This window comes from Protopterus annectens, chromosome 7.part0, assembly GCF_019279795.1.
Source record: "Protopterus annectens isolate FY-2018-M chromosome 7.part0, PAN1.0, whole genome shotgun sequence".
NCBI classification, from domain to species: domain Eukaryota; kingdom Metazoa; phylum Chordata; order Ceratodontiformes; family Protopteridae; genus Protopterus; species Protopterus annectens.
This window is the reverse complement of record NC_056739.1, coordinates 1,504,787,078-1,504,806,075: the sequence shown is the minus strand read 5'-3', so window position 1 is coordinate 1,504,806,075 and position 18,998 is coordinate 1,504,787,078. Positions and strand designations below refer to the sequence as shown.

The 18,998-nt window shown below is 44.4% G+C and overlaps 1 protein-coding gene across 1 annotated transcript in view; it reads left to right on the top strand.

Moving 5' to 3' along the window:
• Window positions 1–9: 9 nt before the first annotated feature.
• BRPF1 (bromodomain and PHD finger containing 1) overlaps window positions 10–18,998 on the top strand; it is a gene marked incomplete at its 5' end in the record, with an annotated part of 1,674,836 nt that continues 1,655,847 nt past the window's right edge. Inside the window, one exon of the mRNA XM_044076412.1 lies at window positions 10–314. Coding sequence (XP_043932347.1) covers window positions 10–314 — 305 coding nt within the window. The remainder of the gene's footprint in view (window positions 315–18,998) is intronic.

Sequence of the window (18,998 nt, the reverse complement as noted above, 5' to 3'; positions counted from 1 at the left end):
GTAAAAGGGGGGTTGGAAATCCATGGGCGGATCCACAGGATTAACATATTTGATGAACTAGATGTCATGTCTGAAGAGGATACTGTACCAGAGGAAGTTCCAGAGAACAGCAGCAACAAGGAAAATACAGAAACACCAGCTGTTGCACCGAAATCAGGGAAACACAAAAATAAGGAAAAACGGAAGGAAAGTGGACACCACCATCACAATCCTTCCTCCAATGCTGGTGCAGCAACTAAGCTCCCTGAAGCGGTGTACCGAGAACTTGATAATGATACTCCAGATGCACCTCCTAGACCTACATCTTATTACAGGTAAAAATTAGTAATGCGTGCTTTGACTGTGTAGATGGATTGATGACATGCTTGTGTGTGTGATCTTGTCTAGGTGCTCCGCTGGATCTCTGAAATGCGGGGTGCTTATTGCTTGGCTAGCCGTGCATAAAGCAGTTGTATGTTGGGAATAGTGGAGGAGGCAGACTGCCACATTTATGAGTGTAGACTTAGAATTTCTCGACAGTTGTTCAGTGCAGGTGCTGCAAGGCAGTGTGTTTTTAACATTTAAAGGAGCAGTTACTAAGTTGTTTGTATTCTGGGAGTCTGAAAAGAAATGTAAGTCTCGGTGGCAGATTAGGACTATCTTGACCATCTGGTGTATTATTTTTCCCTCTTTTTATTAAGCTGCGCCTCTGACTTTGTTACTTATCTTAAACATGTGTACGTTTGGTGAATAAGCTCAAAATGGCTTTGACCACCAGGGAATTTAATGATCTGTATCCCAATTCTGAACTTATGGGCACCCATGTAGTCATCCATTTAATTTTTGAAGGTATGTATTGAAAGGCTGAGTTTGATTGGAGAAGTACGTATAGGCAGTGGAGTCTTTGAGATGCAAAGTTGTCATTTTTCACAGTGTGGTTGATATTGATTTTTACTGAGGCCAGGTGTCCTCTTGCCTTCAGATCACCAGAGGGATATTTTAAGGAAAGGATTTTAAACACTTATGGGATCCTGAAATGATCTGTAGTCGGGTACTGGTCTATTCTAGGAAGGCAGCAAGCTACAGAGGACAGTCTTTCTACAGACCTAGACTATAAGGCAGTTCTTTAAGGAGAATTTTTCTGCCTTCTCCAGTTACACAAGTTGGTATGTGAGTGGGTTGCAGAAGATGGTGTAGTATTCTAATATCAGTCTGATAGCAGTATACAAGGGTGCAGATGCTCATGTTTCACTGTTTCAGTCATTACAGTCATTACATTTGGATTATCTGCTTGCAGTAGCCCTCAGTCGGCCTGATTAACAAAGTCTAGGGTCCTACGTCGGTTGCTGTCTCTTGTTCCGTGACGTCAGGTCGTCAGGGGTATAAAACATGCAGCCGACGTCATTAAATCAGTCTTTCTTGCCGTGTGGTGCCCAAAGCAGAAGCGGTTCCCAAGTGCCGGTTGGCTGACTCCTGAAATTTTCGTTTTCCAGTTTCAGAACCGAAGTCTTCAACTAAAAGCTAAGTACCCCGTTGGGGAAACTTTTTCTTGCTCTAAACCGATGTTAGTAAAAGTAAATAATTGCATTTCTTGTGGAAAGCAAATACCTCATGAAGATTTTCATTCGTACTGTATTCCTTGCCTAGGCCCTGACCACGATGTACCTCACTGTCGGTTTTGTGCCTTATTTAAACCATGAACTATCAGTCGTCGCTATTTTTGCGCTTCTCAATTTTTTGTTGCTCAGTTCAATTATCCTGATATGTGTTCGGTAAGCCATCCGAATACCGACATTCTGAAAAAACGCAAAGATAGACAGGGGTAGACCGCCCAGTTCGCCGGTACTCAGTGAGGTGCTTTCGCAGTCCCTGATACCCGCTACTTCAGTTTCGCAGGCTTCTACGGAGACCCATTCGGACTCAGGTATGCTGTGAGATGCTTCAACTGTGGAACCTGTGGATGTCTCTACCTTGGATGGGTCCAGAGCTGCTCTGCAGGCACTGGCTTCTGAGGGTGTATTCAGGCCTACTGACTTGCATATTAAACCGGTGTCGTCTTCTTCAAGGTCTAAACTTGACGCCCAGACCGCATGGTCGGGCCTCTGTGCCTAAAGAACAAATGATAAGAATGACTGAAGACCTTATTACTTCAATCAGGGGAAGCCAACTTCCCCCTCTAAGAGACCTAGGACTGAGTTTGCTTATGATACTTTTGAACAGGATTCTGAAATTTCTGTTTCCTCTGATGACCAGGATTTACCCTTATCTACCTATGAGGATTCTGATGCTGAGAACTGTATTCCCTCTGCTCCCCCGAGGATTTCTCTTTCGATGAAACCTTGCACACTCTCAGGGGAGCTTTTTCGTTGGGAAAGTCAGGATTTCTCTGATTCTAAAAAGAGGCTTAGGGATTTCTTAGTCCTGCCCCACCACAGGCCTTTAGCTATACCTTCTGTACTGGACATTGTTGATGCCTTTTTGGAATCTGGCATGGCCCCTGACTCTCCCTCCTGCTTCCAGAAAACCTGATAGATATTACAGGGTTCCTGACTCTCTCAAGTTCCTTTTCAAAAATCCTACTGTGGATCCTGAAACCATTTTACAAGGACCCAAGGGCGTTAAAGCTACTACTACCAAAAATCCTACACCCTCTGATAGACTCCAGGGCGCTGGATAGATTGGGTAAGAAGGTGCACACTTCTGCAATTTTGGCCATTTGAGCCTTGAATTGCCAGTTTCATATTTTAAAATATCAGCTGAATATTATTGGATTGTTTAAACAGAAAATGATTATTCCTGATTGTACTGAAAATAAGGATTTACAAGATTTTATGCATTCTGCTGAAGAAGTTGGTAAACATACATTGCTGTGTGGTTTTGATTCATTAGAGGCGCCTTGCAGGGCCGCGATAACTGGGTCAGTACTTAGAAGGCATGCTTGGCTTAAGGAGCAATCCTTGCCAGATAATGTTAAAGCAAAATTACTGGATGCTCCCTAAAATCAGGGCCACCTGTTTGGCAACAAGGCAGAAGTAGTTCTTAAAAAGATGGAGGAAAAAGCTAAATCTATGCAAACTTTTAGATTTTTTTACAAGTAGAACCTCCAAGATTTAGTTGGCATTGGCCTTCTAAGAATTGGTCCTTTCCTGCCTCTTCCAGACCTTCAGTCCAAACCCAGATCCAGCAGAGCACTCTGGCTTCAGTCCCAGGGGGCGCACAGGACCAAGCAGTGGGGGGGCCTCCACTTCCAAATTTGGGAGGAATAAAACACCCCCCTATGGTAAACTGTCTCAGTGATGACTTTTTAAAACTTCCAAGCACTTCTCAACTGACTGCCCCTTTGGGGGGAAAGATTGCATTTCATGCCAAGAACTGGGGACTCATTACCCAAGACAAATGGGTTTTAAATAGTGTTCCAAGGATACAGATTTCACTTCCACACGTCACCAACTCCAAGCGGTTGGCCGGATCTGCCTCCAAAGTAGTGGGCAGAGGCCGAAAAGCAAGTACTCTCTCTCTTAAGCATAGGGGGCTATTCAATTGATACCAGAAGATAAAAAGGGATAAGGTTTCTACTCTATATTTTTCCTGGCACCCAGAAAAGACAATTCATGGCATCATCCTGTACCTGCCTACTCTAAACACCTTTTTGGTGATTCCAAAATTCAAGATGCTGACTCACCTTTTGTTTCCTATGCTAAGCAAAGATGTCTGCTTGGCAACACTAAAGTTAAAGGAAGCAAACCTGCACATCCCAATCAGGGAATCTTGCAGAAGATACCTACGCTTCAAAGCAGGCTACACGCACTATCAGTTCTCTGCACTGCCCTCTGTCTTATCTACTGCGCCCAGGGTATTCACTAAGTGCCTAGCTCCAGTTGTTGCATTTTGCAGGCAAAGAAATATTCAAATATACCAATACCTGGACGATTGTCTAATTCAGGCAGTAAAGCAGGACATACTATTGAATCATCTGGCCTTTTGTACAGAGGGTGCTAACTTGTCTGGGGTACACCATAAACGAAAAGAAATCACACCTGGTACCCTGCCAACAAATTATATTCCTGGGAGCAAGCTTGAATACAACTTCCCAGATGGCTTTCCTCACGCCAGAGAAACAAATTCACTTGACAACCTACTTCAAACAAGTGGTCACAAAAACCCTGCTATCTGCAAGGCAAATACTACAAGCCTTGGGGCTCATGACCTCCTGCATTCTTCTAATTCCATATGCAAGACTGCATATGAGGAAACTACAATGGTATCTAAAAAGCTTATGGTGTCAACATTCTCTGGTACTACAAGCAATGATTCCTGTCATTCCTTGTCTATGCCTAGAGTTCCTTTTGTGGGTAGAGGCCTGCCACCAAAACAGGGGACTACCATTCACTCTACCCCCTGCTGCCCAAACCCTAACAGACGCATCAGACTATGCATGGGGGGGCTCACCTGGCAGGGAAGTGCATTCAGGGCAAATGGAACCTAAGTCAAATACACCTGCATATCGATCAAAAATAAATATTATCTGTACAGAATGTTCTGATAGCCTTCAAGGACCTCATTCTTCCAGGACAATTAATGGTAAAGACGGACAACACCACTGTTATATGGTACATAAGCGGGGGGTACCCATTCATACCCCCTCTGCAGACTAGCCATGGCTCTGTGGAAGACAGCTGTGAGCTATCAAATGTATCTACAGGCTCAATTCCTGCCAGGAATGCTAAATACACTGGCAGACAAACTAAGCAGAAGTCTCATGGACCCACCCGAGTGGAAACTGGAACCATGGACTTTCAACATGTTGATAAACAAATGGGGAGCCCAGATATAGACCTGTTTGCCTCCCCCCAGAACTACCAATTGGACAAATTCTGCACAAGGACTCCCCACAAACAACCTTGGAAAGTGGATGCCCTGTCCTTCAACTGGAAAAATCTATCAGTTTATGCCTTTCCTCCTCTGCCTGTCCTCTCCGAGGTACTACTAAAGGTCAAACAGGACAAATCAAGGATGATGCTGATTGCACCAGAATGGCCACGCCAACACTGGTGTACCCCCTCTTGCGCAGTGTATCACTGCTGGCACCTGCCTGAGACCCCTACCCTGCTGTCCCAGCAGGAGAGCCAGATTCTGCATCCTCAGCTTCAAACCCTGAACCTGGCAACCTGGCTAATTACCTGATCTCTCCATTACCATCCCTCAGTAAACAAGTGTCTGATGTCATTTTGGAGGCAAGGAGGCCTAGTACTAGAAAATCTTATGTTGAAAAATGGAAAAGATTCTGTTCCTGGAACCAAACTAAAGGGATGGGCACTCTTCAATACTTAACTGAGATGCTTCACAAGGGCCTTTCTTTTTCCTCCATCAAAATTCATGCCTCAGCCATTTTATCTCATTACAACACAGAACCACCCCTCTTCTCTCATCCACTGCTCAAGCAGTTCCTCAGAGAGGCCAAAAACGTAAGACCATCCAGGAGAGCCCCAACTCCAGCCTGGGAACCTTAACCTTGTATTGGAAAAACTCACTTTACCTCCTTTTGAGCCAGCTGCAAGTGCAGAGTTAAAATTCCTTTCTTGGAAAACAGCCTTCTTTTTAGCATTCACTTCAAGAAGGGTATCTGAATTACAGGCCCTTATGGCAGTGGAGCCTTTCATCATCTTTCATGCGGACAGGGTGTCCCTCAGGACCAATCCCTCCTTCATGCCCAAGGTAGCATCCAGTGTGTCTCTTAATCAGTCCATTAATTTGCCAACCTTCTTTTCTAATCCACAGAACAAAGGGGAACTGATACTGCACTCCTTAAGATGTGCACAGACAACTTAGGTTTTATTTGTACAGGACTAAACCTCAAAGGAAATCTGAACTGCTGGTGGCATTTGATGCAGGGCCAGAGGGGAAGGCCATTTCAAAGCAAACCATTTCTAAATGGATAGGCCATTGCATTCATTTCTGCTATAAGCACCATGGAAAACCTATCCCACAGGGAACAAGACCTCACTCAACCAGGGCTGCATCTACCTCTACAGACTTTCTCAGAGATGTCCCTACCAGGGACGTCCTAGAAACTGCTACCTGGAGTTCTGTGCATACTTTCACCAAGCATTACCATCTGCCAATTTTATCTAAATCCAGAGCTGGTTTTGCCACTGCAGTCCTGCAGGGCCTTATAGCTGGTCCTAATGCTGTCTAAATTCCTCTTCCTATCCTTAGCTTTGGGAATCTATCCAAATGTGATGACTGCAACAGTGAAACACAAAGAATATAGTACAGTTGTTTACACTTGCCATAAATGTAGATGTTCGAGTGTATTCACTGTTGCAGCCCTGGTTACCCTCCCTCCAGCCCCTTGACTTCTTTTGGCTATACATCTGTTCTCCTTTGCTATGCTTAAATGCTTTTTGGTGTATTTGCTTTTTTGTTGGAGGTATAACCTTGCATATATATATATGTGTATATATATTTGCTTCCCATTAGGGGGGCATCTGACATCTGGGGCAAGAAAAACTGATGTAATGGTGTCTGCTGCTTGCTTTATACAGATGATATATATATATATATATATATATATATATATATATATATATATATATATATAGATATATATATATAGATGAGACAGCAACCGACACAGGACCCAAGACTTTGATAATCAGGCCAACTGAGGGCTACTGTAAGCAGATAACCCAAATGTGATGACTGCAACAGTGAATACACTCTAACATCTACATTTATGGTAAGTGTACACAACTGTACTTTTTGTCTGCAGTGTATTCACCAAATGAGTGGGCCTAGTAACAGCTCGTCTCACAGTACAGAGTTTTCTCTGTTTCTTACTGCTGCTTGTCAGTCTGGCACAAGAGCATCTTAACCAGCAGAGAATCTTTGCTCAAACTGATCTCATCCCCCCAGGATGGCAGCGAATCTTTACTTGGCCCATTGCATATCCTAATGTTCATCAGATATTCCCTTGGTGAAATAATTTGTGTGGCTTTATCATCTAGAACAGACTGTTCCTCAGCTGAGTGATGTCCCTCACCTTACTCTCCTAGGTAGCTCCAGCAGAATCCTGACTCAGTACTCTATGGTTGATAGTGATGTCAGCTTTCTTGGTTTCTGACATCAGACTTCAAACAAGAGTCCATTATTGAACACTACAGATTTAAAGGACTCAGCATTCCAACTTTCATGTTTTATGCCATTCAGATCTCCAGGGCATGTTGCTGGCAATTGGAATGATGGCCAGATTAAAGATGTGTATAGTAAATTAATTTCAACTTCAGATTCTCAAGCTGGCACTGACCAGCGATTTTTCGGCCTTAGGTATGAGGAGATTTTACAATAGGCATGTGATCCTGTGTACCTGGATGTCTCAGGTGTTCCACCAGCACATCAACCAGTGATTTCTCCTGTCTACCTGGTGAATCTGGGCATACGGGGGCAATGCAGCAATTGCCTCATGTACACAGACAACTCTCTCCTCCTACAACCCAACACTACAACCTGCGAGAGATGCACTTACATAGCCAAACGGGAAGCAAAGTTCTCTCCACCTAAGATTGTGCTAGACAGTCAAGAGGAGAAGGTTAACACCCACACTACACCTCAGGCAACACATAGCCCTTCTAAACGCATACCACCAACACCCACACATAGCAACACTAAACCCACATATGAGGAGGCTCGTAACATTAACCTGCCCAACCAACAAGGACCTCCGAAGCTGAAATGCAAACAAACACCAGTCACAACCAAAGTGTTACATAGCTCACAACACCAGTGTGCCACCCAACAACAGCCCGTAAGGCAAGACAACGTACCCAACACTTCAGTCATAGGTGACTTTATAGTCAGGCACACTGATGTCAGACTCTTCAGGCTGAACAAGAAGAAAATTAATCAGCTGCCTATCTGGTGCCAGGATATGCCACAACGCATGCACTCAAGTCACTCCACAACAAGTACAAATATGACTGTCATTGTCCATGTTGTAGTGAATGACTTGAGATGTACCTCCCTGGACTACATGAAAAGAGACATGGAAGAGCTCTCTGATCATGTGGCCCAGGCAGGTATCACCCTAGCCCTGAGTGGCATCCTGTCTTCGCCCAGAATACCACAGTATAAGGACAATATGATTGACTTCAACAATTGGCTTAGCTTCTGGTGTCATTCAAAGGGGATCCAGTATCTGTCTGCCTGGGACGACATGATCGACAGACCACGATGCTTTGCCAGAGATGGTCTGCACCTGTCACCCTGGGATTCAGATTGCTGGCGAAGACTCTTACCACCCCTATAGTGCCTTTCTTAGGCAAAGTTCAAAGGACAAAACCACCGCTGTAACAAATAAAAGCATGCAAAATGTGAAGGTAATGTTACTCAATGCTAGAAGTCTAAACCTCAAAATCCATTCTCTCAAGGCACCCCTAAAAATGGAGAACATCAATATCTGTGCATTAACTGAGACCTGGTTCAAGGCTCCAGAGAGCACCCCTGTAATACCAGGCTACAACACTTAGCAAACTTTTCGGCCACCAAACCAGGACTGAAACACAAAAGGTGGATGGGTGTCCATATTCACCAAGGATCTTCACACCACCAGGCTAGTTGCCCAACACAATGCGTCTGAAAATGTTCATAGTGTTTCACTGTTGCAGTCATTACTCTTGGGTTATCCTGCTGGCTACCCGCAGTCTGCCTGAATTCCAAAGTCTAGGTCCGGCGTCGGTTGCTGTCGCCTCTTCCCTGACGTCAGTGTGCCAGGGGTATGAAAGATGCAGCCGACGCCATTTTCTTCAGTGTTTCTTGCCGCACGGTGCCCAAAGCAAAAGCAGTTCGCAAGTGCCGGTCGGCCGACTCCTGAGATTTTCAAATCCGAATTTCAGAACCAGAGTCTTCATTAAAGCTAAGTACCCCGTTGGGGAAACTTTTTTTCTTGATCCAGACCAATGTCAGAAAGTTAACAATTGTATTTCTTGTGGGAAGCAAATACCTCATAAGGATTTTCACTCTTACTGTATTCCTTGCCTAGGCCCTGATCACAACGTTGCTAGCTATCGGTTTTGTGCTAGATTTAACCAACGCACTATTAAGCTTCTGCTCAATTTTGCATTTCATTACTTTGGCCAAAGATTTAATTATAAAATGCCGTCGGAACAGCCTACGACCGGAGTTTACAAAAAATGCAAGGACAAGGAAAAGGATAGGCATCCAAGGTCCAAAACCGACGAGGCCTCTGTTAGGCCAGTCGCCAGTTCGTCGGTTCTCAGTGAGGCGCTTTCGCAGCCCCTAGCGCCCGCTACCTCAGAGCCACAGGCCGCTTCCGACTCCAACGTGGAGCCGACTGGGCCTCTGGATACTCAAGGTATTGGACACTCGGAAATCATTCCCTCAGATGGGTCCGTAGCCGCTGAGCAGGCATCGGCTTCTGAGGGTGTCTTCAGACCTACACAATTATTTGTTAAACCATCTTCAGCTTCAAAGACTAAAGCAGCTCTAAAGGCAAAGAAACAAGTACAGCATTCTCCTACTCAAACTTCCATACCTAAAAAACAGATGCTTAAAATGGCCGAAGACCTAATTACTTTGATCAGGGGTTCCCATCCCCCTCCTGATAAGAGGCCTAGGCAAGAGACAGAATATGATTCTTCTGATCAGGTTTCTATTTCCTCTGATTCCTCTTCTGAACAGGATTATTCCATGCCTCCCTATGAGGACTCTGATGCTGAAGAATCCATTCCTTCAGCCTCTCCTCCTGAGGATTATTCTTTTGGGGAAATCCTGAATACCATGAGGGAGCATTTCCACTGGGAGAGCCAAGATTATTCTGAATCTAAGAAAAGGCTCGGACTTTCTGCTGCTTCCTCAGCACAGACCCCTTGCTATTCCACCTGTTCTAGACATTGTAGATGTATTTTCAGAGGCCGGCCTGTCCCCTGACTCTTTACCCCCTGTACCTGCTAAGCCAGACAGATACTACAGGGTCCCGGATTCTCATAAATTTCTATATAAAAACCCCGCTGCTGACCCAGAAACTATATCTCAGGGTCCCAAGGGGGTCAAAGCTTCCACTGCAAAAAAAACCCTGTCCCCTCTGATAGGGATTCTAGGGCACTGGACAGATGGCGGAAAAAAGTTTACACTTCTGCTACCTTGGCTGTAAGGGCTTTAAATTGTCAATTTCATATGCTTAAATATCAGCAATACTTGATGTCACTGCTTAAACAGAAAATGTTGACAAATACTGAATGTTCAGAGAACAAGGAAATGCAGGATTTATTGCATGCAGCTGAACAAGTGGGAAAGCATAATTTGCAATGTGGTTATGATTCACTGGAGGCCTCTTGCAGGGCCGCTGTTAAAGGTTCTTTTATTAGAAGGCATGCTTGGTTAAAGGAACAGAACCGGTCTGATCATGTTAAAGCAAAATTATTAGATGCCCCATTACAGCATGATACATTGTTTGGTGCTAAAGCAGAAGAGGTGTTGAAGAAAATGGAGGATAAAGCGAAATCCTTGCAGACAGTTAAAAGGATTTCTTACAAGTGCAACCACCCAGATTTAGCAGGAACTGGCCTTCTAAAAATTGGTCCTTTCCAGTGTCAGACAGACCACAAAGAGGCAGATACAGGCGACTCAGAGGCAGATCTCGGCCCCAAGGCTCATACAGACCTAAACATTTGGGTGCTCCTTCCTCCAAAAGCGGTGAAGACAAATCCCAACCTTACAGGAAACAGTCCCAATGACTTTCCTTTGCCAGATCCAAGCACTTTTCTTTTGGCAGCCCCCTTAGGGGGAAAACTAGCACTTTTTTCATCAAATTGGCAAATGGTTATCCAAGACAAATGGGTCTTAAACATGTCCCAAGGCTACAGGTTCCATTTTCACACTCTACCAAGGTTAAAAGGTATGCCAGACCTGCCACACAATCAATCGGCAGAGGCACAAAAACGAATTACAGCCCTCATGTACATGAGGGCCATTCAACAAGTACCACAACAAGAGCAGGGGCAAGGATTTTACTCCAGACTTTTATTAGTGCCCAGAAAGGACAAAACCTGGAGACCAATACTGGACCTGTCTATACTAAACACGTTTCTGGAGGTTCCAAAATTCAAGATGTTGACTCTACAGCAGCTGCTGCCCATGCTGGGCAAGGAGGCTTTGCTCGTGATTTTGGACCGAAAAGAGGCATACCTGCATGTCCCAATCAGACAGTCTTGCTGAAGATACCTTAGATTCATAGCTGTCTCAATGCACTGCCAATTCTCTGCACTGCCCTTTGGCTTATCTACTGCGGCCAGGGTGTTCACAAAATGCCTGGCACCAGTAATTGCATTTTGCAGACAAAAAGGAATTCAAATATATCCCTACTTGGACGACTGCCTTATTCAAGCAGAGAACAAAGACATTCTTCTAAAGCATCTGGCGTTTGTAAAAAGATTACTAATTTGCCTAGGGTACACAGTAAACGAAAAGAAATCAAAACTAGTGCCCTCTCAAGAGATAATATTCCTGGGTGCAAGCTTAAATAGAACTGCCCAGATGGCTCATCTCACGTCAGACAAACAAAAACTGACTTCTTACTTCAAACAATTGGCAACAAACACCCAATTACCTGCAAGGAAAATCCTGCAGGCTTTGGGTTTCATGGCATCCTGCATTCTACTAATTCCATATGCCAGACTGCATATGAGGAAACTACAATGGTATCTAAAAAGTGTTTGGACTCAGCATTGCCACAGCCTGGAGACAGTAATTACCCTCATTCCCTGCCTGCAACATGAGTTTTGATGGAGGGCAGAGGCCTGTCACCACAACAAGGGTCTGCCTTTCAGTTTACCCACAGCCAGACAGACACTGACAACGGATGCATCAGATTATGCCTGGGGGGCCCATATGGCAGGAAAATGTATTCAGGGCACATGGCCTGCAAGACAGATGCATCTACACATCAATCAAAAAGAGATGCTAACTGTTCAGAATGCCCTGACAACTTTCAGGGATCTACTTTATCCAGGACAGCTACTGATGGACAGTACTACGGTCATGTGGTACATAAACAAGCAAGGAGGTACACATTCCTACCCCCTCTGCAGACAAGCAATGACCTTATGGGACACAGCATTGACTTACCAAGTTCACCTGCAAGCACAATTCCTGCCAGGAAAAACAAATATTCTGGCAGACGAACTAAGCAGAAACCTCATGGATCCCCACGAGTGGAAACCGGATCCACAAGTCTTCAGCATGATAACAAGGAAATGGGGATGCCCAGACATAGATCTATTTGCCTCCCCTCACAACTGCCAATTACAGAGATTTTGCACAAGGATTTATCACAAACAAGCAAGGAGAGTGGACGCCATATCCTTCAGCTGGGAAAATCTAACAGTATATGCCTTTCCTCCACTGCCTCTCCTTCCCAGGGTACTCCTTAAGGTCATGAATTCATATTTCACGCACTACAAAAGATATATTCCAAGTCCTCCACAACAAAGGACTTTATCTGGGGAGATACTAATGGGCTGCTATCCTTGTGGTCATTGTACGGCCTGCCAACATTTAACTAAAACTAGAGAATTTACTAGCAAAAACACCCCTAGAATTTTTGAGATTAGGATTTTTGCTAATTGCAGCACGGATTGGGTTGTTTACCTGGCAACCTGCACCTGTTCTGCATTTTATGTTGGACAGACGTCCAGGCCGGTGAAATTCAGAATAGGGGAACATCTAAGTGCAATTAAAAATAAACGTGTTGCTAATTCCCTCTTTAAACATACCATAGAGCATCCATCTGCAGTTTTTAAATTTGTAATTATAGATAGGATAACATTACACAGGGGTTTCAAAGCTGGATGGCATCAGGAACTTAATCAAATGGAAAACGTGGATAATAAAATTGGGTGGTTTATTTAGACCTGGATTAAATACTTTGGAATAGTTTATAATTTATGATTATACCAATGTTTGTTTCATGAACGTCAATACAGGATATATCTCAGTGGATATTTTCCATATGCACCATAAAGTTTTCCTTATATAATATTAAGTCATATTTATTATGATTTATTGAAATAAATAAATTTAAACACAGGATACATTTTAGTGGATATTTTCCTTATGTACCATAAGGTTTTCCTTGCATAATACTAAGTCATACTTATTATGATTTATTGACACAACTGGGATATGTTGGGAAGGATATTATTCTTTTCCTTATTTATTATTTATATGTATTATATGGTTATATATTTTGTCTGTCAGAGTTGTTGTTTTTTCTATATATATTTTTTCTGTATTTCAAAATGGTATGTGTCCTTTAAATTATGGTGCATGCCCCTTTAAATGGGTACTATAAATATGGTACTTATGTGGTGGTGAGTTCTTTAACTGTTTCAACATGTAGCATTGATAAAGGCTTTATGATAGCCAAAACCGGTTTGCTTTTATAATGGTGTATTGCCATTATATGCAGTATGTTTGTTAAATAAACATATTTTTGTCTATGAGCGATTCTTACGTGCTGGCTCGTTCTTTTGGATTTTTACTCCTTAAGGTCAGACAAGAAAAGCCAAAAAATGATACTGATTGCACCAGACTGGCCACGCCAGCACTGGTACCCAATCCTAAAGAACTTGTCTCGAGGTTCAGCATGGATATTGCCTCAAACTTCTCACTTGCTGAACCACCAAAACTATCTGATCCTGCACAGCCAACTCAGGACCTTAAATCTGGCAGCATGGCGGATAATGTAGCCATTCAGAACACTCCTCTTTCAAAAGCTGTTATGGATGTTACCTTGGAGGCCAGGAGGCCCAGTACCAGAAAATCTTATGCAGAAAAATGGAAGAGATTCTGTGCTTGGAACCAGGAACAAGGCATTGACACACATGTACTAAATATCCCTCAGATTTTACAATACCTAACTGAGATGCTGGACAAAGGCCTTTATTTTTCATCAGTTAAGATTCATGCCTCTGCCATTTCAGCCCATTACAATACAGAACCACCTATCTTTTCTCATCCTTTAATAAGGCAGTACCTCAGAGGGGCCAAAAACATCAGAACCTTTTATCATTTTTCATCCAGACAAGTTTTCTCTGAGACAAACCCAACCTTTATGCCTAAGGTGGTGTCCAGTGTGGCCCTCAACCAAACCATTCACTTGCCTACCTTTTATCCAAACCCACAGAACAAGGGTGAGAAAATTCTGCATTCTTTGGACATACACAGGCAGCTACGCTTCTACTTGGACAGGACTAAAGCTTTCAGAAAGACTGAGCAACTTTGTGTCATATGCTGCAGGATCACAAAGAAGGGCCATCTCAGAACAGACTATTTCTAAATGGATAGGTCATTGCATCCATTTCTGCTATTCTCAACATGGTAAATCAGTGCCTAAGGGCATTAGGCCTCATTCTACCAGAGCAGCAGCCACTTCAGCAGCCTTCCTCAGAAGGGTACCAACCAAAGGCATCTTAGAGGCTGCAACTTGGAGTTCAGTGCACACTTTTACAAAGCACTACCACTTACCTCTACTCTAAATCCAGAGCAGGCTTTGCCACTGCAGTTCTGCAGGCCCTCATAGCCTCTCCTAATCCCATTTAGCACAGCCACCCATCCTCAGCTTTTGGATTCAACCCAAGAGTAATGACTGCAACAGTGAAACATGATGAACATAGTACAGTTGTGTACCTACCATAAATGTAGATGTTAGAGTGTATTCACTGTTGCAGTCCAGGTTACCCACCCACCATCCCCCGTTTCTTTTCTGGGACTTATCTGTACTTCTCTATCCTATACAACCTATGTGGTGTATTTGCTTGTAGATGAATGAAATGTTTATTTTTGTGCATGCATACTTATTGGCATAATTTTCAGCCTACCAATTTGGGGGCACCTGACATCTGGGGCAAGAAAAACTGAAGAAAATGGCATCTGCTGCATCTTTTATACCCCTGGCGCACTGACTTCAGGGAAGAGGCGACAGCAACCGACGCCAGACCTAGACTTTGGAATTCAGGCCGACTGAGGGTAGTCCCACCCCCAGTAAGGAAACCTCTGTAAAAAAAAAAAAAAAAAAACTTCTCCAAAGCCACCTTCATGCTACTCAAGTCAGAAGTGACAAATCTCATGACACCCATGCAGACGGGAACTGAAAGTTCGACTGCTGAATCCTACACTAAGGCACTGTACAAGCACATCCTGCATGAATGCATGAATCGTGCCATCCCCAATGGAACCAAGACGCACTCCTCCAAAAAAAGGAAGCCTGTCTGGTGGTCCCTTGCCATAAACTAACTTTACAACAAAAGGAAAAAACTGTTGCAGAAAAGAGGAAAATCTCAGGATGCAAAAAAAGTACCTTACAAGCCTTAGTAAGAAGCTGAGATCCCTCATAAAATCCTCCAAAGCTAGTTACGAAAATAAAATTGCCAAAGATTCCAAAGACAACCACAACGCTTTCTATAGCTATGCCAAGAATCTAAATGGCAATGCTCAGATTTTCTCTGAGCTACAACAGAATGGCATTAAATATACTGACCCCAAGGATATTGCCAGTATCCTGGCAGATCGATTCAGTGCAAACTTCACCTCCTAAAGGGCCCATCTCAATATCGAAAGATTGCCCAATTCCGGTAATGGCCACACAGGTAAAGAAACGCACTCTCCAAAGCTAAGAATGCAGCATTCATGGGACCAGATGACATCCCAGGCTTTCTACTACATGAACTACAGAATGAACTGACACCTCACTTGTCATGTTTAGTCATAGCCTCACCTCAGTCCGTGCCCACTGTGTGGCGCACAGCTACAGATGTTCATCGTGCATACAGCTGCAGTCATAACAGATGGGGTTATCCTGCCGTCAGGCCGGTCCTCGGTCGAATTCCAAAGTCTAGGTCCGGTGTCGGATGTCGTTGCTTCTTCCCTGACGTCGGTGCGGCAGGGGTATAAAAGAACCAGCTGACGCCATTTTCTTCAGTCTTTCTTGCCGCGCGGTGCCCGAAGCAGAAGCCGTTCGCAAGTGCCGGTCGGCCATCTCCTGAGATTACGAATATTTTTCAACCGAAGTCTTCTTGAAAGCCAAGTACCTCGTTGGGGAAACTTTTCTTGCCTCTGACCGATGTCAGACAGTTAATAATTGCATTTCATGTGGGAAGCAAATACCGCATAAGGATTTCCATTCCTTCTGCATTCTTTGCTTAGGCCCAGACCACGACGTCTCGGCCTGTCATTTTTGTGCTAGATTCAACAAACGCACTATTAAGTGTCGGGCGGAGTTCGCGCAACACTATTTTGGTAAAAAATTTAATTACATTATGTCGTCGGATACTCCGACTCCAGTTTTGAGTAAAAGACGCAAAGATAAGGACCGACACACGAGGTCCGCGACTTCTACCGACACCATGCTAAAGCCGGCTACAGGTGCTCCAGTTCTCAGCGAGGTGCCTACGCAGCCCCTGAGTACCGATGACGCTTCTTTAGCGGTGTCTGCTGTGCCCGAGGTCGCAGGCTCCTCGGCCCCCACACCGACTACAGATACCGACGCCACTCTTGGCAGGGAAACTCAGAGTTTAGACAGGCCTGCCACCTCTCAAGGTGTCTTCAGGCCGCCTTCTTTTTCCGTTAAGGCTTTCACAAAATCTAAAACGGCCATGAAAACTAAAAGACAAGCTCCACAGAGCCCCTCTCAAGGCCTCATGCCTAAAAAACAGATGCTCAAAATGGCTGAGGATTTGATTACTCTTATCAGGGGTTCTCAACCCCCCTCGGACAAAAGGCCCAGATTGGAGGAAGACTACCCTTCCTCGGACCAGGCCTCCATTACCTCAGAACATTCTGAAGACCAGGAATATTCATACTCCCCTTTTGAAGATTCTGATGCGGAGGAGTCCATTCCCTCTGTCTCCCCCCCTGAGGACTATTCTTTTGGGGAAAACTTGCATACCTTGAGGGCACACTTCCACTGGGAAGGCCAAGATTACTCAGATTCCAAGAAAAGGCTCAGGGATTTTCTCTTGCTCCCTCAGCACAGGCCTCTGGCTATCCCTCCTGTCTTAGACATATTAGATGTTGTGTATTCAGAGGCCAGCCTTAACCCAGATTCTTTACCGCCAGCTCCAGTTAAGCCTGACTGGTATTACCGGGTTCCTGATTCACACCAATTCCATCAAAATCCATGCTTCAGCCATTTCTGCACAATACAACACTGATCCTCCTTTATTCTCTCATCTGCTCTTAAGACAGTTCCTCAAAGGGGCTAAGAATATAAAACCCCCAAGGAAGCAACCAGTACCTGCTTGGGACCTTAATTTCATTTTAGAAAAACTGACCCTGCCTCCATTTGAGCCAGCTGCTTCAACAGAACTGCAATATTTGTCATGGAAAACAGCTTTCCTTCTGGCTATCACCTCAGCACGCAGGGTTTCGGAACTACAAGCCCTCATGGCTGTGCAACCTTTCATCATTTTCCATCAGGACAGAGTTTCCTTTAACCAACCCTTCCTTTATGCCAAAGGTAGTATCCAGTGTAGCCTTGAATCAGGCTATCCACTTACCTACTTTTTATCCTAATCCACAAAACAAAGGGGAGAGACTACTACATTCCTTGGACATTCACAGACAGCTTTGTTATTATTTGGACAGGACAAAGCCATTCAGAAAATCAGAGCAACTCTGTGTCCTATGCTACAGGTGCTCAAGGAAAGGCTATTTCCAAACAAACAATCTCAAAATGGATAGCCCACTGCATACGCTTTTGTTATTCATTCCATGGAAAAACTGTACCTACAAACATCAGATCTTACTCCACAAGGGCCACAGCTACCTCTGCAGCTTTCCTCAGGGGGGTTCCTACCAAGGATATTTTCTAAGCAGCCACTTGGAGTTCTGTACATACTTTCTCCAAACACTATCACCTACCACTATACTCTAAATCTAGAGCGGGCTTTGCCACAGCAGTCTTGCAGGGCATCCTTGCTCCTCCTAGTTCCACTTAGTGCCTGCCACCCCTTTTTAGCTTTGGGAATCTACCCATCTGTTATGACTGCAGCTGTATGCACGATGAACATAGTACAGTTTTGTACCTACCATAAATGTAGATGTTCGAGTGCTAATACAGCTGCAGTCCAGGTTTCCCTCCCTCCTTCCCCACTTGGGACAGGCCTAATGACAAACACCTCCTCATACAACCTGATTGGGGTATTCTTTTATGGTGTATTTGCTTGCAACTACTGTTTTTTTGATTATATTACATTACATTATTACATAAATTTAGGTTTTGCCTTCCTTCTGGGGGCACCTGACATCTGGGGCAAGAAAAACTGAAGAAAATGTTGTTGGCTGGTTCTTTTATACCCCTGCCGCACTGACGTCAGGGAAGAAGCGACGACATCCGACGCCTGACCTAGACTTTGGAATTCGGCCGACTGAGGACCCGCCTGACGGCAGGATAACCCCATCTGTTATGACTGCAGCTGTAGTAGCACTCTAACATCTACATTTATGGTAGGTACAAAACTGTACTTTATCCCACTCCACAAGGGGGGATCCACCTTGGATCCCGGGAACTACGGCACCATCAGTCTGACGAGCCTGATCTGCAAGGCCAAGGAACGTATTATCATGGAACTTATAAACAGACATTGGCAATCTTCAAACACTGGACCCCACGCAATTTGGGTTCATGAAGGGCCGATCTTGTCCCCTGAACCTGATTGACGACTTCGAATCAGTCTCCAGAGCCGTGGACAAGGGTACGGTGGTCCACACAGCCTATCTGGACCTTGCCAAGGCCTTCGACACCATCCCCCACTCTGGAATCATAAATAAACATACTAAGCTGGGCATTAATACCTACGTCACTCGATGGGTTGCCAATTGACTTACTGACAGAACCCACACTGTAAAAGTAGCAGACTCCAAATCCAGCTTCAGACAAGTGGAGTACCTCCGGGTTCAGTCCTGGGACTGCTCTTGTTTGGCATCTACTTCTCTGAAGTACAGGG